Below are 26628 nucleotides of genomic sequence, written 5' to 3'. Positions count from 1 at the left end.
AATTAAAGTTAATAGAAAAAAAATGGCAGAAGAAACAACAGAAAAAGAAGCCTTTAGTCGTTGCGCGTCAGTGACTGTGTTCAGTGAGCGAGGATGCTGCACGAGCTTCTCCTGGCGCTGCTGGGCTACACCGGCGATCTCATCGTCGACGAGAGGGAGCAACTCCACTCCCTCGGCGCCCCCCTCTCCCTCGACGCCCCCGTCTCCGACGAACGCTCCTTCAGGCTCGCCCCCGACATCTCTTTCATCGAGACCAGCGACAGGTTCTTCTCATTTCTAGGGATTATTATCGTTAGTTTCAAGGATCCCATTCGTGATAGAGCAAGCAATCGGTGCGTGCCAATGGCTGTTCTGCTCAGCATTTGCCCGAATACTGATGTTCCGTGTTGTTCTGATCTTCAAAACTCGGCCCTTTAGAGGGAGAATTTGAGCAGTTGCGTGATAGTGCCGTCCTGAATTTTAGGTTCATTGAGCATTTTGTAGCTCACGAGCTTATAGTACCCTGTTTTGCTGCTTTTCATCACTGACTCTTGGTCTCTCCCCGTTGGTTGTATTCAGGGGTCAATTTGGGTCTGTTCAAAAATATGTTTTCTGTACTTATCTATCGAAGACAATTTGTTCATTAGCATTTGCGACATTGCAGGGATCTCATTGAGAGGCTCATCACTCTCGGCTTCTATTACAGAGAGCTTGATCGTTTTGCAACAAAATCCCGGAACTTGAGCTGGATCCGATCTCCAGGTGTATCTCCCTTGGAGAGAATTTCTGAGCTGCAGAAAGGAAAGGCAGAAAAGCCAAGCGTGTACCACAGAGCCATTGCAAATGGTATTGTTGAAATACTGTCTATCTACAGGTCTGCAGTTCTCCAGATTGAGCAGAAGTTGTTGGCAGAAACTTTGCCCATTCTGGCTACTGTTACTCAAGGATTAAATAAGGTCTGCTTGCATTCGATGATGTTTTTTGCCATGATACTTTGATGAATTGTAGGCCTCTCTTTTCGTGGTATTTTTCTTATGAAATGATGGTTTCCCAGTTTTTCATTCTCTTGCCACCTCTCTACGAGCTTGTTCTCGAGATTGAGCGTAATGATATCCGTGGAGGACAACTACTTAACCTGTTACACAAGCGATGCCATTGCGGGGTGCCTGAATTGCAAACATGCATTCAAAGGTGTGTCTTTACTTTACGTACAGGGAGATTGCTCCATTTCTGTTGTTGCCCTTTTGCCTTGATCTTTTTTTGAGCATTTTACTAGATTGTACTAAAAATATTTTGCTTTTATGATTTGAATAAATGGTTTTAACAGCCGATTTATAAGACTGTTGTGCATCTATTTTGAAAGGAGATCTCAAGAAAAGGCCAAAATGTTGTTTTGACTTGATTTATGTTCTCCCGAAATTAAGGTTCAATTATGTGTTGCCAGTCTCCGGGATTATTAATCTCTCTCCTTATTATGTCGCTTCTGTGTGTAATCTAACCCTATTGATTAATCATTTTCTCAAAAATAATGAAGGCTTCTTTGGCATGGGCATCAAGTCATGTACAACCAACTTGCATCATGGATGGTTTATGGGATTTTACAAGACCACCATGGAGAATTCTTCATTAGAAGGTGGAAATATTATACCTTGATTACAAAGATAGTGTTGATACCAAGAATTTAAGTTTGGTTGATTAGGCTTTGGATGTTGATATTCGAATTTATCTCCACAGCGACATTTTATGTTTTTCCTACATGCCAGTATTGTTTGATAGCCTATACATCCTGGACTGCTGCTTATCATTGAATTTATTCAAATTCTCTCATTGTCAAAGTATGCCTGGCTTATCAATCAAAAGGCCTGCCTGTTTATGTCTCTTTAGGAATTTTGCTGGATTTACTTGTGAATTGACGTATAACAGTTAAGCTCTAGTTGCACGTTCTCCAAGATTTTTCAACTCTTGTTTGTTTTCATTTGTCTATAAACTTTATGATACAGTTATATTGGTCTTCAGGCAGGAAGAGAGAAGCCTAGAGCATGGCTCATCACAGACAGATGTTACCAAAAAAATGGCTCACTTGTCAACTGATGATATATCTTTGACAGATTGGCACCTGGGATTTCATATATATTTGGTAAGCTTTATATAGGTTTCCTCTTTTATTTTTGTTTTTATTTTGAAGTTAATCTTTTCATTCTTTTCTTGGTCTACTAAGTTTATAAGGAAGTGGTCATTTGGTTTATTAGACCAGTGCATGTATGTTTCTGCATTGAATGGGACGCAGAGCAACGCAAATGGTTTCCTATTAGCTTTGATATGCGAGACAATTATATACTGCATAAGGCATTTTCTTATATTGGTTTGCGATCCTAATACCCTGCTACAGAATCATCTACTTTCCTCTTCTAATCATCAAGTTCTTTTGAAGTATGAAATTGGTTTTGTAATTATTATTATTATTTTTGGGTTAAATTGATGTTCATATGCAATATTAGGACTTCCTAATGCATAGCAGGTTCTTTACTTCTTGTCATGCTATCTTGTAGGATATGCTGCCAGAGTACATACACATGCGTGTCGCAGAATCAGTTCTATTTGCTGGTAAAGCTGTCAGGGTTCTTCGTAACCCCAGCACTGCTTTTCGGTTTCAAGATTCTATATCTCACCAGCAAATGCCCAAAGGCTCTCAGAAAGCTCAAGGGTTCACAGGCCGGTTTCTTTTCCAGAAGGGACCCTTAGTAGACTCAAAGCTGACAGGAGATGATTTACTTCCACAGTCCGAGGCTGATAAGATTGAAGCAATGCTTCGGGACTTAAAGGTTTTTTATTGCAATACTCATTGATGTCAAGACCTTAAAAGATCATTCTTCATAGTAGATGCAATAATAAATTTCTCTTTAACTTAGTGTCATGGCCTTCTCTTATACCAATTCGGTCCGAATGCATTTGCAGGAGTCATCAGAGTTTCATAAGAGATCATTTGAATGTGCTGTTGACTCTATACGAGCTATTGCAGCTAGTCATCTTTGGCAGGTGATGAAAGTATAATCTTTTCCATACTCCTAGTCAAGAGTTTACTGTGCTAAATATGAACAATTTTTGCAGCTTGTGGTTGTTCGTGCTGACTTGAATGGGCACCTCAAGGCTCTAAAAGATTATTTTCTTCTAGCAAAAGGAGATTTCTTCCAGGTGGGGGATGGTTAAATCATTTGGTTTTTCATCAAATTCTTTCTTTTAGTTGTTGTCTGCAGTGCAGGAGACTATTTTGTCCCAATATATAAATTTTGATAGTTTACCTGGTTCTTGAAGCTACTGAAAGCAGATGATCTCTGCCCAATTAATGCTTTAATCATGCTTTGTAATGCCAGTGTTTTCTTGAGGAAAGTAGGCAACTGATGCGCTTGCCACCTCGTCAGTCAACTGCTGAAGCTGATCTTATGGTCCCCTTTCAGCTGGTGGGTTGTTGTACCATGAATTCAAAAATTATAGATATGCTGCTATTGCACTTTGTATGCTGAATTGCCTATCTCCCTTGCAGGCAGCAATAAAGACCATAAGTGAGGAAGACAAATATTTTTCAAGAGTATCTCTGCGGTTAGTTCCACTTGTTGACAGTTTTGATGATTGTTATTAAGGATTGTCAAACTATAGCAATTGACTTTAAACTCAATTCTCTTTCATGTAAGTGATCAATCTTCAATCACTCTTTCATTAAGAGCTTCAGTGACAGATCTACCTGTAGTAGCTGACCTTAATATTCTCTTCCAGTAAAGTGATGAATCTTCGATCAATTTATCCTTGTGAGTTATACTGCATGTTATTAACGATACTCTTATTCTGATTTTCTAGAATGCCTTCTTTTGGACTCTCCGTAAAATCCTCCCAATTAGACATATCAAGAGGAAAAGCAAATGCTGGCGGAAACTCTGGTGCCATGTCAGTAAATACTTCCTCGGAAGCGTCCCGTGATGGATGGGATGGTATATCTCTGGATTATTCTGTTGATTGGCCCCTAGGACTGTTCTTTACTCAAGAAGTGCTCTCCAAGTAAGATTCTCATCACCATATCGTTCCATTTGGAACTTATTAACACCCTAGTTGTAGTTCTGCAGAAATACTAGAAATTGTTTACCTTCTTTGCTCTGACACTGAGAACGTTGTAGGTATCAAAAGGTTTTCCAGTATCTGCTGCGGCTTAAACGGACACAAATGGAATTAGATAAATCATGGGCTTCTGTGATGCATCAAGACCACAGAGGATTTGTCAAGCATAAAAGTGATAATACGAACTCAACGCCTCGGCGGCATAGGCAACACTTCAAACCTATGTGGCGTGTTAGGGAGCACATGGCATTCCTGATAAGAAATCTTCAGTTTTATATCCAGGTTATTAATGCCAGAGAAAAGTCTCTAATGTATTATTTTCTTATTTTCTGTCACCATATTATGCAATTGAGCTCAATCAACTTGCAAGAAACGTGCATCTCTACCTGGAGATTCCCTGATATATTAAATTCTCACACAGGGTGCTGTGTTAAAAGTTTGAAACAGCGGATTGTGAGGCTGGAAATTTCTTTTCTTTTTGTTTTCCTTAGTAAGTAAATATGGTTATTCATACAAAATAAGTATATATATGGTTTAATTGCCAAAATATTTTGTGCAGGTTGATGTCATAGAATCCCAATGGAATGTTCTGCAAGGACGCATTCAAGACTCTCATGACTTCACGGAACTTGTAGGCTTCCATCAAGAGTAAGCAAGATTTGCTTAGTCAGATTCTCTCTTTAAGAAAGCTTTTATGAAAAGATCATTAACACGAGTAAAGACTGATTTGGTTATGTTATGCAATTTTCTAGTGTAACTAATAGTTAAAAAAATTGTACTCTGATGTTCAACCTGTGGAATCTCATATCTGCAGGTACTTATCGGCTTTAATTTCACAGTCATTCTTAGATATTGGTTCTGTCTCGAGGATACTGGACAGCATAATGAAACTATGCCTCCAGTTCTGCTGGAACATTGAGAACCAAGAAAGCTTCACGAATTCATCTGAACTGGAGCACATTACAGAGGTAAAAAGCTCTATCTTTCATATATATATTCAATCTGCCTTTATATGAGAGCAAGTATCACCAAACTCATACACTGGCTAAGGATTTTGGGTTCAATTTGCTCTTGTTTTTGCACGATTCTTGCATCAGTGCTGCCACTCGGGAGTTAATTGATACATACAACTTTGAGCTGGTTCACTTTGCAAAAGACGCGACAAACCTATTCCTAGTTCTCTAAATGCCCTTGGCTATTGTATTATATGCTCTTTCAGGAATATAACAAGAAATCCAACTCCTTGTACACCATTCTCCGTAGTAGCCGACTAGCTGGGAGTCAGAGGGCCCCATTCCTGAGGCGTTTCCTTTTGCGTCTCAATTTCAATTCATTCTTCGAGGTAAAGTTGTCCTGAGAAGGGCATCATAGTGCCACGCCTTGTTTTCGGTGTTAGTCATAATAATGTTTCGCTGAGACAACTAATCCCTTTCTGTTGTCAGGCAACCGCAAGAGGAGTTCTCAATGTCGTCAGACCTCGGCCTGCTCTCCCGGTTCTAAATCCACAATAGAACAGAAAATCCGAACTGATCACATCTGCTATTATGTGCCCGTGTTTTACTGCCCAGGTTCTCTCACGTTCTTCAGTCATCGATATCCGTTTCCTCTATCGTCGCTGTCTGACCTGAGTGTGTCAAAGCTCGGAAGCTTGTGTTGCTAGTTGAATATGACTCTGATGGATGATTGGGTCAACTATTAGAACAAAACTATGTTGACATTTCAATGGTAATCCCCGTTGAGGTTTCTTTCAATTGCATAAGCAGTTTTGAGCTCAGTTCCACCTTTAACTCTCAGTTGGGTAGGTTGCCTCACTCCCCATATATCGGGTCCGGCAAAGTTCGTTCACTCAGGTGTTACAATGGAGGAAATCCTTGTAGAGCACAGGGCTGTTGGGTTTATTTGAGTTGATTGGGTTTGCAATCTGTAAGCTGAGGTTTTGTTTGCCTGTAAATTTGATTTGTGTGATTAATTTGTAGAGTTATGCGCAATTCATTTTGTAAGCCGAGGTTATGTGCTGATCGTGCATGCACACGTGTTCTATAGATAAAACTTTTGGCAAGAGGACATTGTCTTTGTTTGATCGAAGATAGCAGAAACAGAATCGCTTATAGGCATCATTTTTTTTTTTTTTGTAACGGATTTGTCGTCGAACAGTTTCTACTTGTTTGGTAATACTTATAAACTGTTATTACATTCTGTCATCGTAAGCATAAAAAGTCTCCGCTGCAGCACGGGCTATTGGCACATCCCTGATCAAGATCTCAAGATGTCTTTCCTACTTCAGAAGGGAAGCATGCAAATTAAACACGATTGATTTGTTAGAAGTCGATGACCGAGGGTCGTCTTGAAAAGATGTATCCTGTGTTTCAATTTTTTGTTCTTCTCAATAGGTTCGAGAACAACCGAGACCCTGTAAAGTCTAGTCGAAGACGACATTTTCTGATTGTTTTCATCTTTGAGAAAAACAAAAGGGAGAGAACGAAAAAAAATCAGAAAATGATCAGTTATATATTTACCCTTCTGCTATAATTTATGATTATAAACTTTGTTTCCTTTCGATGATTTTAGACGAGAATACGTACCCTAACTTGAGAGAAATATCGGAGCCTTCATCGTCCAGTGGCGGACTGGAGCTGCAACTGCGGACATTGGTGGCGGACTCCGCCGACGACAGCACTCCCTCCTCGGGAGCACCTGCAGTATCCGATTCCACCAGAACGGGCTTTTTTCCTTTCGAATAAAGTTCTACCTGCACAGTAAAATTAACACCACACACACAAACGCAAATACATATTTAGACATTACCAATAATCACATTTAATTACCATGTTTTGTTCTGTATAATAAGATGCATGAATATCATCGGTACCTATCCACACACAAAAAAATAATAATAAATAAATAAATCAATGAAAATCGGAGGATTATCTTACCTGGTGTTTTAGGACTTTGTTTTCTTCAATCAACTTGGCTCCCTGCAATCTCAAAAAGCATAGAAAGAAAAAGAAAGAAAGAAAAAAAAGGGATCAAGTAGAAAAAGAGCAGTAAATGAAAGTTAATAACAATAAATTAGTTAGTTCCGTCGGCAAATAATAATTATTAATGTGAAAAAGACATAGGGGTATCAGTCATGATCCTTTCTTCCTGTAAAAAGACAACGGATATGCCAAATTTGTGGATCTCATATCTATGGCACAAGTTCGAATCACTTCATTCTAGAATTGTTCGAATTTGATGACCGACCAGGATCTCCAAGATTGTCTTGACAAGAGAAGCTTTCTCGATATCTAATGTTGGAAGCATGTCTTCATTTACTTTGTTCATTTACCTTGGCTTCAAGTGGATGCATAAGATCCGACCTTCTATGCCCTTCGAAAAATGACAATGAAACAATTAACAAGTAACAACTAATGCGCGACACGCCCTGAGGCTGCAGGAGGTCTGACTCCAACGCGGATCCATCGTGTGGTTTCGTAGTGACCTCCGGTTGAACGACATCGTGTGGTTCCTTAGTGACCTCTGGTTGAGTGACAATGAGTGCCTGAACTCCGCCAACGATGAGTCCATATCCATCCTGCCTGTCCAAGATGTTCGAGTCAGTCTTGGGAGGGATTTTGCCCTATCCAGATTTACTTTTGAAATTATTTCCAAAATTATTCTCCTCTAAAATATAATTCTCATTCTAAATTTCTTTTTCCGAACATCCTCGTTATAACCAATATATATATATATATATATATATATATCTTTTTAAAATAATTATCTTAGATTACTTATTTAGTTTCTACTGAAGCAGTGAACCAAAATCGACGATTTCATTGGTAACTTTCAGCCGTAATAATTATTGTAGAGGAAATAATAAATTTTCCTCGACCATGTGCCTTAGATGATTTTTTATTTCAGTTATTTATTTTCCTAAAACATTTATTTAAGACTCCGTGTCTTTCTATATTTGGAAAACCAGCACATTAGATTTTTTTTTGCCTTAAAAATTAATTTTCCATTTTAAATGGTATAATTTCAATTGTTTTACCTTTCCAAGGCATTAATCTTTGATTGTGTTAATTCAGATTTAGGAAACAAAATCCCACTTAGGATATCAAATCACAGGTTTCTTATGAAAGGTCCGTGACTCTCAAATAAACTCATTTAATTTTGTGAAAATCACACATTCAGCCATTTATCTTAGCTCACTTTTCTACTTTCGTCTTTTTCCAATTTTCTTTTCTAATTTAGTCCTACACCTTTCATTTATTTACTATTTTTGTCCTTCCGTTAAATATGCTAAGTTGGATCCTTGTAGATGCAACATAAATGACACATCAATAATTTTTTTTTAATTAAAAATTTAAAGGCCAAAAGATTTAAAAATAAAGAGAATTGAAGAACGAATAAGAACATGAATAGCCTCGTGATGTTACTTCTTTCTCTTTCTCCCTGAACTAAGCAAAAGTAATGAAAGAATCCAACTTTAGTATGTTCGCCTTCACTCTCCTTTGTTTAGTCTTCTAATTCTCTAAAAGGAAAGCTCCATTGTTTATTGTCAAAGATCTAACATAGAGTGTTAAAAAATTTACTAAATTCTAGAGAGAAAAAAGGTCCAAATTGATATAAGAGTGAACGAGACGAATATGATGAAGACCGAACAGAGGGTTGAAGATTCGAATTTTACAATTGGGCAAATTGTCTTGGAACAAATTCATCTACGAGATGAATTTGCTAAAAGCCAACAACAAAGCTTTGAAGAGATGACACTAGGCAGTGAAAGGAGAGTGATGAAGCAAAATTACATCTTGTTTGGAATCAATTCTTGCAAGAAATTATTTCAATTTAGTTCATTTCAGTTCAATTTATTTCAATTCAATTATAAATGAATTATGATGTTTGGAAAATTAAGGAATTTAACTTAAATGAATTGAATAATCTCGCCTAGAATGCAGTCTTAAATGAAGTAATAACTAAAATTAAGTTTGCTAGTTCCAAATGAATTGAATTCTAGCTGAATCTTGTTGATTTTGACCCAATTTAAAATCTAACATAAATGTTACATTTTTTTAAGAAATCATGTGACATTTGCATTCCAAACAACATAATTCAATTCAAATCTTGTGAAATGAATTAAATTATCGCATTTTAGAGGATTCCAAATAGACTAAAGAACTTGCATTTAAATTAGATTTTGTTAATTTGATAATTCTATAAGTTGGTTTAAATTAGATTTTTCTTGGATTTAGAAAATTGATTTGCTTAAACTTAGTTATGAAGAGGAAGAAGCGGCACCGCCATGCTGTTCATATTCTTCTTTCTTTACTCATCGATTTTTTTTCTTTTTCGACCTTTTCATCTTATTTTCTTGGGGTGATAAGCTTTTCTTATATTTTATATTTAACATAAATTCATAAGAGAGATGAAATGTCATGATTAAAGCTGCGAATTTTTTCGGGATTAGGCCCCGTCTATCTATACAAAAAAATGGTTATATTTGAACCAATTTTGCTCGAACACTACCAATTGCTCGATCCTCTGAAAGTGTAGCAAATCGAAATATGCGGCGTGTCATTGATGGAGGACCAATGGGAAGCCAATTCAACAAAGTTAACGGAGGAGTTAACATAAGGACGAAAATAGAAAAGTAACGAAAGGTATAGGACGAAAATGGAAAAGAAAAAAGAAAAAGGATGAAAATAGAAAAGTGAGTAAAATAATGTAAAATAATTTTCCCTTTAATTTTTAAGTAAAATAATTTCTTAATTCATGATATTTTATTAAAATATGCATAATGTAAAATCTGAAAAATTTATACGTAAAAATATATTAATACATATGAATTTTCATATAAAAGAGGAATATTCAGAAAATTACAAATTCGACCGAATGAGTAAAAATCCCGATACAATGCCACAATTTCACCACCTTTTCGACCTGTAAAATCTGAGAGAATATATTGGAGGGTGAGTTTGACGCTTAGTGAATGATCACAACCTAAACTAACCGGATCATAGTACAAGGTCTGTAATATCATACAATTATCGTCAAGACATCCAGAACTAAGATCATCTATGTGTCCATTCTCAACTCTCGACCACAGTGGTTGCTCAACACTGACAGTCTCTCTGCTTTAGGTAACCCTTTCCTACTGTTTGACGTACGATCAGCTTAGGGGACCACAAGACTCACCAACTTCTATCAATCTCAGTTCACATATCAAAACCTCACTAATTCATTCACAAATATCGTGATCGGTCGTAGAAAAATACATACAGATCCGAAACATTGATATGACCATGACAATGCAGTTCTAAAAATATTGACATAACGATAATAAAAGTACTAATTTATGAAGAGGTTACTCACATTCACAAACCCCCAACCCTTGCAATACCGTGAGCTCATTATTTCCTATATTCCATATTTTTTCTCCCTCTAAAAATCTCTGTCGGCTCCGCTCAAACTCTCGATCTCTCTCTCCATTTCTTAAAATTGGATGAAGGATTCAAATGGTCGAGTGGAATAAAATGGAGTTTTCCATAATTTGTGGCGGTCGAATGGAAGTCAGAGTTGGCAGAAGTTTGAGCAAATGGAAATACTTGACACATGTAAAGTAGTTTTGCTAAATCTTATCTAAAATTATAATAAATTAATAAATTACCAAACGTACAGAAGGTTTGGAAATAAGAAAGAAACATACGTGTTTAAACACGTTAAAAATTTGGATATTACGCATAATGTATTTAATTTTAAATATTACTTTATGAGAGTATTTTCCTAAGAAAATATACAAAAATTTTCTTTTCATAATTCCATCCACGTTTAGAAACTTGTAGAATCTAACATATAGCGTCTTTACTACCCAATATATATATATATATATATATATATATATAACATTTTTCAAAGAAAAAAAAACAATAATGGTGCCACAAAGATTGCCCACAAAAAAGTTGAATTAGAAAAAAAAAATTGTTGTCAAACCTACGAATATCTATGCTTGCTAAGCACTCATCTAAAACTCTATAATACACTTTTCAAACGAAAAGATTCTGAACAAATATTACTGTCACGTAAAATTATCCTTTCTCTCCTCTGCGGGCAAGTATCCTTTTCTCTCCTCTTGTTAAATTTGGCTCCATTTTGATCTCAAATCTTCAAAGACAAAAATTATGCAGATGAGATCCTATATACTGCTATTATGACTGGTTCTTTTTTGTGTGTAAGCTTCGTATCCTACTTTCGATTGGAAAGTGTTTTGTGACAGGATCCACTGTTTTGACAATGTGAACGTACTTGTAACAGACTAATTTACTCGTATTTATAACATGTATTTTGTACAATCTGGACAAAGATTCTTTGCCCCCTCTAATCCGCTACCCACTTGCATTTCTGTCCATACTAATATACTTTTAAATCGGTTATTTGAAAAAGCGATGATCCCATAATTCCTGTCAAAGATTAGCTAGTCAAAAAGTTATAAAAAGAGGCAACCACTTGTATTTTTCTATCATAATATATCTTCATCATCATCATCATATAATATAATGGTGATTATTCAGAGTTCATCCACTGCGCATTGCCTTCATTATTGGGAGATCTATCGCTAGTTCATGTTTCTCACTGCCCGTCTTATATATTTCTTCCATTGATTATAGATGTTGGCTGCAACTATGGCCGACGTGGTTCTCAGGAGCGTTGTGGAGTCCGTCACCGGAAATCTTGTTTCCCTCGTCTCCCAGGAGATTGGACTAGCGTGCGGTGTCAAAGCTGAGCTCCAGAAACTCCAGACCACTGTGTCTATCATTGGTGGTGTGCTTCGAGAGGCTGACAGGAGACTAGTCGAGGCTGAGGATGCAAAGGAATGGCTCAAGAACTTGAAAGAGTTGTTTTACAATGCGGATGACCTGTTGGATGACTTCTCTACTGAAGTTTTGCGCCGTCGGAGAGTGATGGGAGGAGGTAGGCGGATCCTCAATGAGATGAGTATCTTCTTCTCCTCTTCTAACCTGCTCCTTTATGGTAGTAAGATGGCTCATCGGGTCAAGGAGATCAGGGAGAGGATCAATGCAATTTGGAATGATCGAGCTGCCTGTTTTCCGCACGAGGGAAATAGTAATCTTACGGGGGGTTTGGTGGAGAACGAAGCGAGGTTGGAAACTTACTCATTCGAGCCTGAAATGTATGTGGTTGGACGAGACAAGGACAAGAAGGAAGTTATCGAGTTCTTACTCAATCTTGATGTGGAGGCCTAGGGAAAACGACATTAGCAAGACAAGTATTGAATGATGAGAGCGTGGAGGAATATTTCGAGATGAGGCTAATTTGGGTCTGTGTGTCGACCAATTTCAGTGTGAGGGATATTTTGAGGAAGATAGTACGAGAATGCACCCCTAACAAAGAAGGAATTGCAAATCTCGATATGAATGAGTCGCGAAAAAAGCTGGGAGAATGGATCGATGGAAAGAAGTTCTTACTTGCTTTAGATGATGTGTGGAATGAAAACCGGTCTAAATGGTTGGAACTACAAGGATTTCTCATGAGCGGTGCCAAAGGAAGTAAGATATTGGTGACAACTAGCTATACTCCGGTGGCGGAAACTATGACTCGAAAGTTTCATAAATTGAGAGGCTTACCTAACGATGATCGCTCTCTCTGTTGATGCAAATGGCAATGAAGGAGGAGCACGAGTGGAAAAATCAAAATCTAGAAAAGATTGCGAGAGAAATTGTGAAGAAGTGTGCGGGAGTTCCCATTGCACTTAAGACTATTGGGCGATTGTTAGTGTTCTCTGGAAGTACCAAAAAAGATTGGTTGAATTTCAAGGATAGTGATTTATCTTTGATAAATCAAGAAGAAAAGGACATCATGCCAATGCTTAAGTTGAGTTACAATTTTTTGCCAGCGCATTTGAAACCGTGCTTTGCTTATTGCAGCTTATTTTTGCAAGATTATGAGCTAGAACCACGTCAGCTTGTCTATCTTTGGATGGCACATGGATTTATTAATAAACCTCTAGAAGTAAGAAAATCCTTGAAGAAGTAGGTTACGATTATTTCACGGAGCTGCTTTCCAGATCCTTTTTCCAAGACATTGAAGAAGATTTATACGGCGACATTATGAGCTGCAAAATTCATGATTTGATGCATGACCTCACACAGTTTGTAGCAGGAGAGAATTGCATCACCATTGATAGCTCCCATGCGATATTGTTCCCAGAAGGAGCTCGTCATGTAACTACCAAAGATCCGAATGGGTTGAATGGATTTGAGAGAGACAGAAGAATGAGGTCCCTGTTTCTTATGGTTGAAGGGTGTACTGATATTGCTGTTCTGGATGTTTCATGCTTTAGAAGTCTACGGGCACTACGTATTCATTGTGTCGGCATAAAGGTGATTTCACGTTCCGTTGGTAAACTCAAGCCTTTGAGGAGCCTTGATCTCTTAGAGAATTATATGTTAAGGTACCTTCCGGATTCCATAAGCGAGTTGTTCAATTTGGAGAGCCTTATGCCCCGTTTGGATTCAAAGATTTCCGATTTTAACTTTAACTTTAACTTTAACTCAACACACTACACAACAAAAATACACATTTTTCAATTCAAAAATTTTAACTTTAACTTTAACTCAACACACTACACAACAAAAACACACGTTTCCCAAGTCAAATTTATAATCACATCTCATTTGTCCTTTTCCACAATCAAAATCAAAATCAAAATCAAAATTAAAGTAACTTTAACTCTGAATCCAAACTTTAATCTCACAAGATGTCTCCAACTAGAAGAATTACCAAGTGGCATTACGAAGTTGGTCAATTTGAGGCAGCTCAGGATGAGCGAATGTGATAAGTTGACACATATGCCAAGGGGGATTGGGAAATTGACTAGTCTTGAAAGGTTAGATGTACTTGTAGTAGGGGAGGAATCGAACCAAAATGCTGCAAAGCTGAATGAGCTGAGGAGGCTTACCGGATTGAGGAAAGAACTGACTATTCCAAGATTGGAAAGAGTGGGAAGTAGTAGTATTTCGAGCGTGGTGGGTGCTTCCTTCTCGATGGAGAAGTTAGGTGATCTTCAATGTTTGAACCAATGTTGGGACTCCTTCAGGGATCCGAACGCGAGCAATGACGACGAAGTTTTAGAAAAACTTTGACCCCATTCAGATGTGAAGGGATTGAGGATAGATGTATATTATGGTGCCAGGCTTCCATCGTGGGTTTCTCAACTGCATGGACTAGTTCAGATTGAGATTATTAGTTGTCATGGATGCAGGCGGCTACCACCTGTAGATCAGCTCCCTTTCCTCAAAAGAATCACCTTATGGGATTTGAAGAATTTGGAACATATAGAATTGTCGGAGGGTGGGACGATGCCACACTCTAATTTGTTTCCATCCTTGGAAGAAATAAAGTTATTAGCATTGCCTAAATTCAAGGGATGGGAGAGGGAGAGGAGGGGCAATAGAATTGTAGGGGAGGATGGCGATTCTTCTTCTTCTTTGTTAATGCTCCCCTACTTCTCCGACAAGGTCAAGGTCAACAGCTACTACTAAGGGGATGGCGGACTGTAACTGCCCTCCTACTCCACCACGATCAACTACTTCTTCCCCTTGGCCCCCAACGACCGATGGCAGTGACTGATCCATCTCCATCTTCCATAATAAAGAATCAGATGACATTGACCGCCTTATCTGATTCTATATCTCTCACCGCACCGACATCCCTCTCCATCAGAGAAATTGACGATGCAGAGCACTTGCCCCTGGAGTTGTTTCAGTCTCTCCCGTCTCTCCGGAAACTATATATCAGTGATTGCCCACGATTGAAAGCACTCCCTCTGGGGGCGATCCTCTGACACCTAGCCACCCTTGAGACGCTGGGAATTTATTGTTGCCCAGAGCTTGATTTATCCATTGAGGATTATCATGACGACGATGATGGTGGTAATGCTGAAGGCATGACCGATCTTTTGCAGCTACAGGGCCATCATAAACTTCGCCATCTAGGTATCTGGAGTGTTTGCCTGGGTGGTTCCAGTACATCTCCAACCTGGAACGTTTAAGGATTATACACTGCGAATGCTTGAAGTTTCTGCCTGGAAGAGTGATTCTTCCGCTTCTCACCACCCTCAATACGTTGGAGCTAATCCAACTGTCCAGAGCTTGACTTATCGACAGGGGAGTCAGAAGAAGACACACCGATGCTGCCTAATTTACAATTCACTAAACTTCGCAGTTTGGCATTCGCAGTTTACACATCCGATCCTGCAAGAATCTGAAGGCTTTGCTTGAGTGGTTGCCCAACCTCATCTCACTCAGAGATCTTGGGATTTCAAACTGTGGGGACGAGCTGACAAGAAGGTGCCAAGAAAATACAGGAGAGGACTTCAATCTGTTGGATCCTCCCTGGCTTAATGCATACCAAAGGTCATATACATATCGCATTCTCATCTGTATTCTTGCTTGCTTGCTTATACATTTGCACATTATGATGAGGAGTGAAATAGACCCATACATTTCTTACAATAATTAAAATTAAAAAAAAAATGTAAGGATCCATAGAACTCATTTGCCTACTTTCATAAAGAGTTCGAATTATTGTCTGTGTTGTTCCTCATATTCTTTTCTCGACAATACTCATATACATTTTTACGGATAGAAAAAGAAGGAAAGAATAATAAAACTGTCAATTAATACTCGTCGTTTGCATTCGGTTCATTGCTGACTCTGTTGTTGAATTAAGTTTATGTCTCTGTAGGAATATTGCTGGATTCACTTGTGAATTGATTGTATAACATTCATGAATGTTCTCCAAGTTTTATCCACTCTTATTTGTTTACATTTGTCTATAAACTAATTTACGATACATATTATATTGTTCTTCAGGCAGGAAGAGAAGTGTAGAGCATGGATCATCGCTAGGGGTGGCAATTTGTGTCGTGTCGTGTCTAAACGGGTTCGTGTCATTGAAGTCATAACCCGTACACGACACGTTTATTAAACGGGTCAGGTTTTGGAAACCCGTACACGACACGTTTATATCCGTGTCAACCCGTTTAGACACGTTTAAACCTGTTTATCGAAACGTGTCATAATAGGTACATGTGTCCATACATGACACGATTATAACCGGTTATCCGAACACGTTAACACGACCCGTTTATCCAATCAATCCGGTTATCCAGACACGTTAACACAACACGTTTATCCGACCAACCCGATTATCCGAACACGTTAACACGACCCATTTATTCGACACGTTAACATGATCCGTTTATTCGACACGTTAATACAATTACGACCCGTTTATTCCTAATAGAAATTTATAAAAGGTTAACCATGCTCATTTCATTCTGAGTGATGCAAATATGAGGAAGCAAGTAAAGTTACTTTAAGGATATTCGTAGAAATGGACCATAATCTAGGAAGTAGAAAGATCGTGAGATATAAGTCTATAAAAATAGATTACAAAACTTGTAATAGCATCATCTCATTGCTCTTCCAAAGTAGGCTTTCATCAATTGCTCATGTCTTCCTCAACCAAAAACCCTCCTCAATCAAGTATTCATATTCAGTTAAAGATACATGAAAGTAGGCGTACTCTATCTTGATGGAAGAGTGGGGAAGGGGGAAGATAAGTGCAGGAGGAATATTAGAATGTTACAGGAAATACCACTTGTCCATGTGACCGCTATATGTATGGACAATAACACACAACCATTTGATCACGTTGGTTATCATTGAGTTGGTGTCTGGAGTATTCTGCCTCTGCAAAATGTTCCATTACCCCGCATAAGGATAAGTGTCACGTCCGGGAGTTTCGCACATTATTTGCAGTGAAAAAATCAATAAGAAGCAGTAGAGCTCTGTATCTTATTAAATAAGAGGAGGAATGGACTAAGATCATTCAAATGAATCAAACAAAAAAGAAAAAGAATAATTGTCTCGAATTTTCCCCCAATATGTGAAAATTTAGCTAGTTGAAAATGAGCGCCTTTCCTATGACGGGACAGACTGCAGATTATTCACTTAATTAGAATCAAATTTAGGCTAAGGGATAGATCTTCACTTGGATCGACCCTGACCCTATCTGTAAGATTAAAGGCAAAAAATGCAAAGCGGATAACCAAATATATTCAAGCGGTGGACACAGAAGGCCCAATCGCTTACCGGGTCATATTTGCAGAAGACCCCATCAGGACACATTATTCACTTTTCATTTAACAGTCTATGCCATTAGACGACCGGACCGCCACCTGACGGGGAAGGAATCTACACGAGAAACTGACTGGGGGACAGAAGACATGTGAAGAAATATAAATGAAATCTCACAGAGAAGAGAATGTTTCCCCCAAATTGATACGATCAATCAGAGCAGTTCCAAAAACACTCAAAATATGGTCCCCAACTGCACAAAATAGGAATCTACGAGATGATTGTGAATGGAGAGGGAAGGAAAGAGCTTGTACCGTACCTGTAACCCTTCGATCCGCTGATGATTATCACTCGGACAGAGAACCGAGGACCGAGCTGACGTCGCTCCGTTTGAGGTCGAAGAGAGGGCTCGAGTCGTGGGTCGCGGTCGCGGTCGCGGGGCAGAGGTCGCAGGGTCGAGCAGGGATCGAGGTCGATCGGAACGGCGGAAGGATTCAGGACTGTGGACGATGGAACGGTGGACGCTTGACTCAGGGCCTCAGGGTGGAGGCGGAACTGAAGGAGGAAGGGTTACTGAATACTGATTACAGGAAGCCAAGGACAATCGAAGGAGGAAATTTCAAAATTCGGGTTAGTCGAAGGGTATTTTGTTAAATTTAGTTAAATAAACGGGTTAATGGGTTACACGATTAAATAACACAATTAAACACGTCTAAATAAACATGTTTAATTGTGTATAATCGGGTTACATGGGTTCAACCCGACACGCTTATTAATTGTGTCTAAACAGGTTGAACCCGTTTAGACCGAATATCAAAAAACCCCAACCCGAACCCGTTTAACTTCGTGTCGTATCTATATCGTGTTATCGTGTCGTATCAAATACTGCCGGCCCTAATCATCGTAGACAGATATCTCCAAAAAATTGGTTTGCTTGTCAACTGATGATATATCTTTGACAGATTGGCACTTGGGATTTCATATATATATGGTAAGCTTTTGATACATTTCCTCTTTTATTTTTAATTTTATATTTCGTAGTTGATATTTTCATTATTTTCACGGTCTGATAAGTTTATAAGAGTGTCGGGAGTTTGCATTTATATGACCATTGCATTTATGTTTCTGCATTGAATAGGATGCAGAGCAACAACAATGATTTTCTATAAGGCATTTAATTTTGAGCAACTTCATTCGTATATAGCTTTGTCGTTCTGTTTTTCCAGGGCTTGATACAACTAAGAAATCACGAGCTTTCATGGCTAAGTAGTACTGGCATGGAGATATGTACAACTATGTTGGCTATTGTTCTATTGTCCGTTCCTTTAGTTTCAACATTTGTCATTTCAACATCTAATTGAAATTTGGTAATAGGAATGGAGCTACAGTTTTGACTTCGGCTCCATTCTTGTGGCTCTCTAATGCGTGGCAGGTTGTTTATTTCTTGTCATGCTATCCTGTAGGATATGCTGCCTGAATACATACATATGCATGCCGCAGAATCAGTTTTATTTGCTGGTAAAGCTGTCAGGGCCCATCATTTCGGTTTCAAGATTCTATATCTCATCTGCAAATGCCCCAAGGTTCTCAGAAAGCTCAAGGGTGCACAGGCCGGTTTCTTTTCTAGAGGGAACCATTAGTAGACTTAAAGCTGATTCGGAGTTGATTTACTTCCACAGTCTGAGGCTAATAAGGTTGAAGCAATGCTTAGGCACTTAAAGGTTTACTATCGCAATACATGTTGACATCATGACCTTAAAAGATCATTTTCGTATCATGATGCAATAATAATTTTCTCTTTTATTTAGTATCATGGCCTTCTGTTTTACCAATTTGGTCTGATTGCATTTGCAGGAGTCATCTGAATTTCATAAGAGATCATTTGAATGTGCTGTTGACTCTATAGAAGCTATTGCAGCATGTCATCTTTGGCAGGTGATGAAAGGGTAAGCTTTTCCATACTCCTATAAAATTGAACAATTTTGCAGCTTGTGGCTGTTGGTGCTGGATTAAATGGGCACCTTAAGGCTCTAAAATACTATTATTTGGTTTTTCACTGAATTCTTTCTTTTATTTGTTGTCGGCATGACACTACTTTGTCCCAATATAGAAATTTCATGTTTTACCGTTCTTGTGGTTTCTGAAAGTGGATGCTCTCCGCTCGCTTCAGTCTTAAAATTTTCTCGAGGAAAGTCAGCAACTGATGGGCTTGGCTCCTCGTCAGTCCACTCATGAAGCTGAACTTATGTCCCCCTTTCAGCTGGTGGGTTGTTGTAACATAAATTCCAAAATTATAGATATGCTGTTATTGCACTTCGTATGTTGATTTTATTTCAGAGTATAAGAAACCAAATTGCCGCTATGTCCCCTGCAGACAGCAATAAAGACCATAAATGAGGAAGACAAATATTCATGAAGAGTATCCCTGCGGTTAGTTCCACTTGTTGACAGTTTTTTTTATTGTTGTATTATAGCAATTGAACTTATTCTCCTTAATTTAAGTGATTGATATTTGGTCGCTCTTTCATTAGAAGTTTCACGGGCAGATCTATTCGTGGTAGCTGACTTTAATCTTCTCTTTCAGTAAAGTGATGAATCTTCGATCAACTTATCCTTGTAAGTTATAGTGCATGTCAGCAAATGCTTCCTCAGTGGCGTCCCTTGATGGATGGGATGGTATATATGTGGATTATTCTTTTGATCGGCCCCTAGGACTCTTCTTTACTCAAGAAGTGCTCTCCAAGTGAGATTCTTGATACCATTTGGAACTTACTAACATCCAAGTTCTGCAGAAATACTTGATATTATTGGCCTTCTTTGATGTAACACTGAGAACATTCCAGGTATCAAAAGGTTTTCCAGTATCTGCTGCGGCTTAAACAGATGCAAATGTAATTAGATAAATCATGGGCCTCTGTGATGCATCAAGACCACCGAGGATTTGCCAAGCATAAAAGTGATAATACAAACTCAATGCCTCAGCAGCATAGCAGCCCTTCAAACCTATGTGGCCACTCCTGATCAGAAATCTTCATTTTGATTGTCAAAACTTTTTCGATAGGTTGATGTCGTAGAATCCCAATGGAATGTTCTGCATGGACGCATTCAGGACTCTTATGACTTCACGGAACTTGTACTGTTCCGTCAAGAGTAAGCAAGATTTGCTTCATCTGTTCTTCACAAATCATTCTATGGGAAATCTATTGGTTGCTTAAAGCTTTTATTAAAAGATATAGATCATTAAGATGAATAGGACTGATCGGGTTATATTGCATGTTAAACCTGTACAATTTCATCATCTGCAGGTACTTGTTGGCTTTAATTTCAGAGTCATTCTTAGATATTAGCTTTGTGTCGAGGATACTGGATAGCAGAATGAAACTATGCCCCCAGTTCTACTGGAACATTGAGAACCAAGAAACTTCACAAACTCATCTGAACTGGAGAACATTACAGAGGTAAGAATGCGCTATTTTTCTTATATGTTCGATCTGCCTTTGTTTGAGAGCAAGTACCACTAAACTCGGACACTGGCTAAGGATTTTGGATTCACTTTACTCTTGCTTTTGCATGATTCTTGCATCCGTAGCCACTGGTGTTACAAAACCATTTGTAGCTTTCTAAAAGCCCTTTGCTATTGTCTGCTAATACTCATTCAGGAATTTAACAAGAAATCGAACTCCTTCTACACCATTCTCCGTAGTAGCCGACTAGCTGGGAGTCAAAGGGCCCCATTCCTGAAACGTTTCCTTTTGCTTTCGGTTTTAGTCTTTATAATAATGTTCTGATGAGACAACTAATCCCTTCCTGTTGTCAGGCAACTGCAAGAGATCTCAATGTTGTTAGACCTCGGTCTGCACTCCCTGTCCTCAATTCACAACATAACAGAAATTAGAACTATGACATCTACAATTATGTTATAGTGCCCGGGCTCTCACATTCTTGTGTTGAGCGTGTCTCGCATTTTAAATGTTTTGCGGATACTTGGAGTTGTGGAGACTTGTTAGAACGAGGGTGGAATTGAATAAGATTGAGGGAGAGGACAATTGAGCTGCAAGGAATGCATCTAAGATGAAGAAGTAGCGGCTATGACGGATCTGCACAAGCTGCAGATTTTATATGCGAGGACGAGGCCCAGGCCGTCTGTGCGGAAGCATAGACTGTCCGTACATTTTTCTACTGGTTTGGACCGACCTAAAGCATGCTTTTTAACCCTAATCGCTCTGTTAAATCATTGATCTATTGGGGAGTATTAGCGAGTTTGAGAGCTTTTGTATACGGGTCAGGGTTAATTTCACACTCAGTTGATTTTCCTCCACTTTGTACTCTTGATCATTGCTCATAATGAAAGAAACCGAAGCCTCCTTTGCCCGTGGATGTTTCCCTCTTGATCACATTGATTGAGAGGGTTTTACCACGTAATTCTTGTGTGTTGATCTTCTCTTCCCTTGCTCTATTTCCTTACTTATTTGAGTTGATTCTTTGTCACGACCTGAAATTTCAACTGAATTTTCCCTAAATTTCCCATAAGGCCCAAAAATATATATATCCAATCCAGCAAGCTCAATAGGTATATACATCTCAAAAGAGAGTAATTTTCTTTTCTCAATCAATCACTAAACCAAACTAAACAAAAATTTTAAGTCGTAACATACTCAAATACATTCTATACAAAAACAATACTTATCAAATATTAAGGTTCCTACCTAATTCTCCGAGCTGATCCCCGATATCAAAAAGTGATTCTTCCACGCAGCTAGAAGGTTATCTGGAAAAATATATGCAGGATGTGAGCTGCATCTTAGTAAGTATTATATTCCAAAGTAAAATGACTTATTATTAACTAAATATAATTGCAATCAACCAAATATTCAAATAGATAATACAATCACTTCCAATCCAACTATTAGCTCACCCGCACAATTACACGGTATATATAAATACAAACTATAATAATAAACATATCCAATACAGTAATTAAATTTAAGTTCTACTAATAACAAATACACACAGTCCTTCCAACTATTTCTCTAATATCCAATATCACATAAACATCAAATATTCATTCATTAGCATTCCATAGAACTTCACAACACAATCACCTGACATATCAAACTCTAGCAACAACACGGCTTTCACATAACATCTTTAAACAATCTCAACAATCATCACATCTCCAGAAAACATATCAGACAAATAATATACCCCACAATCAGTCAATATAACCATAGAGTCTCATTTCCTTGCGACAAGTCAGGACGTTCGGGCCTCTTTTTCTATTCCGTTGGGTTCAGCGGCCATTCAAGCCCCATTTTCTATTCCACTGGGTCCAGCGACCATTGGTGCCCCACCCGGCCATTTGTGCCCCACTTGCTATTCCGCCGGGTCCAGCGGCCATTTGTGCCCCACTTTCTATTCTGCCGGGTCCAGCGGCCATTTGTGCCCCACTTGCTATTCCGCCGGTCCAACGGCCATTTGTGCTCCACTTGCCATATTCAAACAACAATCACAAGCACAATCAACTGCAACCATGCCGTCTGATCTCATATATCATCATACCCTAAACATAATCTCAATCACATTACAATGGCAGCATGTTATTATCACATATCTCGCACACGATCAGCATACACCATCACACTGCGTATCTCAAATCAAAATAAACATAAAAGGGTAATATCTCTCAAATCAATTCATACAACATAGCATGACCGATTTCTTAATCTCTAACTATCACAATATTCTTCCTAAATAATTTATATAACTATAATATATCATTTTACAAGGGAATAGAGTACTCACATAATATATATATAGATATATATATATCATTTCACAATGGAATGAAATACTCATCGACAACTCCCAGAAAGATAGTTCACTGGGTTGAACCTTCAGGGTCCTCGATTCCTATGATTTGCAAACATAAACTTAGAAAATAATTAACATAGCACCATTATGGGCCTCCGTGCCTCCCACAATCTGCTTTAGAGCCTATTATTTCCAATAAGTCCCGATTTATATATATATACATATATATATCGTATTCATCATATCCATTTCTCATCTATATCAAAAACTACTTAAAACAATCTCTATAAATCTCATTTAAACAAACCTGATTGTTCTTGTCAATTTCAAGGTAAATGAGAGATTCATAAAGGATCAAATATATATATAATCACAGTAATAGCAACAACCAGATAATACTCTATACAATAAATCCAACATCATGAAACTCAAGACAGTAAAGCGTAATCTCCTTGCATTGCCTACCCAATATTGTTTATAAAAAAATTTATAATAACTTGCCCAAGCAAAAATAGCAATAACTAGAACTTTCGTAACTTAATAACAATCTATATAGTTGAATTTACTAACCATATCTAGTTAATACAAATTGAACAATAATCGTTATTCTTTAGCTACCTCACCAGCTCACATGCATATAATTCAATTCATATCAACTTGCACAATACATATATTTTAGCTTATCACTATTAAGGAAGCTTAACTGGAGACTTCTGAACATTCATCACCGCAATTCAAGACCTCAATGTCATATTTGAATATAACATTATACTATAAAACAAACTTCCTATCACAACTGTCAATTAAGCACTCTTATGAGATCATCATTTGACCTTATTATATAATTTCCACCCAAATAGGCCAAGATCAACAAGAAATCAATGCGAAGAGTGAATTATTATCCATATGATTTAATAGAAAATTTCAATCCATTAACCAAAACAGCTCAGTATAGTCTGTTATTATAAAAATAAAAATCATTAAAGCATATAAGCTTCCTCATCCCAGCATATCTAAGCCATGAAAATTCATATCAATCGGTCGATGCATGCCTACATAGCATAATACTTCATCATGCATTCACTTCCTTGATTTAGCAACACATCCCAATCTAACTTCTCAAGTTCACCCATACTCTAATTCGAGTAAGAACAAGAATAATCTACACTAGAAGTACTGAATAATGATCCTCAAACTATGAAAGACCCACAATTTGCAAAAATTTGTATCATTATCAGAACCTTAGGCTGAGCTGAGATGTATCTAACCATATCTAGACACGGTGAATAAGAGTGTTAAGGGTAGGAAAATCAACTTACAAATCAAAACTCTAAGCTTAGTCCTCTTCCTCTTCCGTTAACTTCCCGAGCTCTCAGCTTCGTTCACCCCTTCTAGCATCTCTCCCTCTGCTTCTCTCTCGCGGCCGCTGTTCTTCTCTGTTTCTTTTTCTTTTAAACCCACCAACCCCCCAAACGAAAGAAAAGATTCAGGCCCGTTTGTTTTCAAAGAATTTGATTTTAACTTTAACTTTAATTTTAACTCAACACACTACATAACAAAAACACACGTTTCCCAAGTCAAATTTATAACTACATCTCATTTGTCCTTTTCCACAATCAAAATCAAAATCAAAATCAAAATCAAAATCAAAATAACTTTAACTCTGAATTCGAACGGCCCCGAAGAACACTGGAGAATGATAGGGGAAAAACTGAGGCGGTGGAAGGGATTGCTGGGGAACAATAAGGCCACGTGGGGGCCCTTACTACCTCTCTTCTTTTTTTTTTTTTTTTTTACTTCAGCCACAAAAATTATAATATATAATATACATGTATATTAAGTAAGTGTGTATACGTATATGTATATATGTATGTTAAATCAATTACCGTATCTCACAATTCTTGGCATCTTCAGTCATCTATATCCATTTCCTCTATACTGTCCGACTGATGAGAGCGTCAAAGCTCGGAAGCTTGTTTTGCTAGTTGAATATAATTGCGATGGATGATTTGGTCAACTAGAAGTAAACAAGAACTGTGCTGGCATTTCAACGGGGATCCCGTTCAGGTTTCTTTCAAGTGCATTTCTCCGGTGAACTTGGATTCAGCTGGTTTATCTGATTACGCGGTTTTGATCTCGGGTCCACCCTTAACTCTCAGTTGGCTAGTGTGCATCACTCTCCATACATCGGGCTTGTAGCTACTGAAATTTCATAGTTTACATAGTTCTTGTAGCTACAGAAAGCACGTGCTCACTACTTGATTATTAGTTTAATCATGCTGTGCTATATCAGTGCTCTCTCGAGGAAAGTAGGCGCTTGCCACCTCGTCAGTCAACTGCTGAAGCTGATCTTATGTCAGCTGGTGGGTTGTTGTACCATGAATTCCAAAATTATAGATATGCTGTTATTGCACTTTGTATGCTTATAAGAAACCCTCTATGTCCCTTGCTGGCAGCAGTAAAGACCATAAGCGAGGAAGACAACTATTTGTCCAGAGTATCTCTGCAGTTAGTTCCACTTGTTGACAGTTTTAATAATTGTTATTCGGGATTATCATATTATAGCAATCGACTTTAAACTTAATTCTCTTTCATTTAAGTGATCAATCTTCGATCATTAGTAGTTTCATGGGCAGATCTATTCGTGGAGGCTGACTTTAATCATCTCTTTCCGTAAAGTGATGAATCTTTGATCAATTTATCCTTGTGAGTTATACTGCATTTTTGTGAGACCGATCTTTACCAAACATGCATATATATATATATATACATATACATATACACGCTTACGTAATATACATGCATATTATATGTTGTAATTGTTGTGGCTGAAGTATTAAAAAAAAGGGGTAGAAAGGGCCCCACGTGGCCTTCATTCCTTCCCCAGCAATTCCACCGCCATTGACATCTTCTTTTTCTTTTCTTTTTGTTTCTTTTGTTGCTCCGTTCTGCTGCTCTGTTTTTCTACTGGTATGGTCGAAGAAGAAACAGAGGAATAGAGAGAAAGAGAGAGGAAGAGAAGTGAGTTGAGTTGATGAAACTGTTGGAGAAGAAGAAGAGGAAGAAGACTAAGTTTTGAGTTCTTGATTTGTAAGTTGATTGTCTATGATTTAAACATTCATATTCACTAGGTTTGGCATAGGTTATGTGATGTGGCAGAAGACGAGCTGGCAAATTAGTACTTGGAGAAAAACAGGTTCTGACGACCCTGTTTCGAAGAAAACAGCCTCAGGTGCACAACTCACAGCCTCTGACTGTGAAATGATGAGATTTAAGGTCAATTCCATCGTTTAGGCCTCAAAAGGGCATTTTAATGTTATTTGGGCGTTTTTATAATTTAAGGAATAGTTTATGTCTTTCTTGCAATTTAGGCGTTTTAATTCCTATTTAAGTTTTGTAAAATCCTAGGGTTAAAAACAGTGGTTGTTTTTTATTATTCAATAAAAATTGGAGTTTTCATGCTTTTGCCCATTTTTGGATTCGATCCGAGTTGAATGCCAATTACCTAGGTATTCGAAGAATCAATAGGGAGTTGAAGGTCGTAGTTCCGGTATTCTGCGGAATCAACGGGTCTGTGATAGGTTACTCG

General features: G+C 38.0%; 2 protein-coding genes and 1 pseudogene across 24 annotated transcripts in view; all 3 read left to right on the top strand.

Moving 5' to 3' along the window:
* Positions 1 to 26628, top strand: part of LOC116216014 (putative disease resistance protein RGA1) — a 250966-nt gene that overhangs the window by 187784 nt on the left and 36554 nt on the right. The gene's annotated exons all lie outside the window — the stretch shown is intronic.
* On the top strand, positions 14 to 6212 carry LOC116216017 (gamma-tubulin complex component 4-like). 2 transcript variants are annotated; one of them, XM_031551932.1, is made up of 16 exons: positions 23 to 263; positions 644 to 935; positions 1034 to 1170; positions 1514 to 1612; positions 1996 to 2116; positions 2529 to 2801; positions 2935 to 3015; positions 3088 to 3171; positions 3351 to 3437; positions 3521 to 3576; positions 3832 to 4029; positions 4146 to 4368; positions 4646 to 4734; positions 4901 to 5054; positions 5306 to 5428; positions 5529 to 6212. In XM_031551932.1, exons 1-16 carry the CDS (start codon positions 94 to 96, stop codon positions 5595 to 5597), a joined length of 2256 nt encoding a protein of 751 aa, XP_031407792.1. In that variant the 5' UTR covers positions 23 to 93; the 3' UTR covers positions 5598 to 6212. The 2 variants fall into 2 exon arrangements, with proteins under 2 accessions (XP_031407793.1, XP_031407792.1); XM_031551933.1 differs by lacking the exons at positions 5306 to 5428; positions 5529 to 6212 and having other exon boundaries at positions 14 to 263; positions 4926 to 5051.
* Positions 14702 to 21016, top strand: LOC116188852 (annotated as a pseudogene).

This window comes from Punica granatum, chromosome 8, assembly GCF_007655135.1.
Source record: "Punica granatum isolate Tunisia-2019 chromosome 8, ASM765513v2, whole genome shotgun sequence".
Classification (NCBI taxonomy): Eukaryota; Viridiplantae; Streptophyta; class Magnoliopsida; order Myrtales; family Lythraceae; genus Punica; species Punica granatum.
This window is presented reverse-complemented; position numbering and strand designations above follow the sequence as displayed.

What these genes read in the sequence shown, in the direction of transcription:
- LOC116216017 (XM_031551932.1), top strand. Translation starts at nt 94, where the DNA reads ATGCTGCACGAGCTTCTCCTGGCGCTGCTGGGCTACACCGGCGATCTC. An exon ending in TTGCAAACATGCATTCAAAG is followed by an intron (nt 1,171 to 1,513) that starts GTGTGTCTTTAC and finishes AAAATAATGAAG; the next exon opens with GCTTCTTTGGCATGGGCATC. An exon ending in CTTGTAGGCTTCCATCAAGA is followed by an intron (nt 4,735 to 4,900) that starts GTAAGCAAGATT and finishes TCATATCTGCAG; the next exon opens with GTACTTATCGGCTTTAATTT.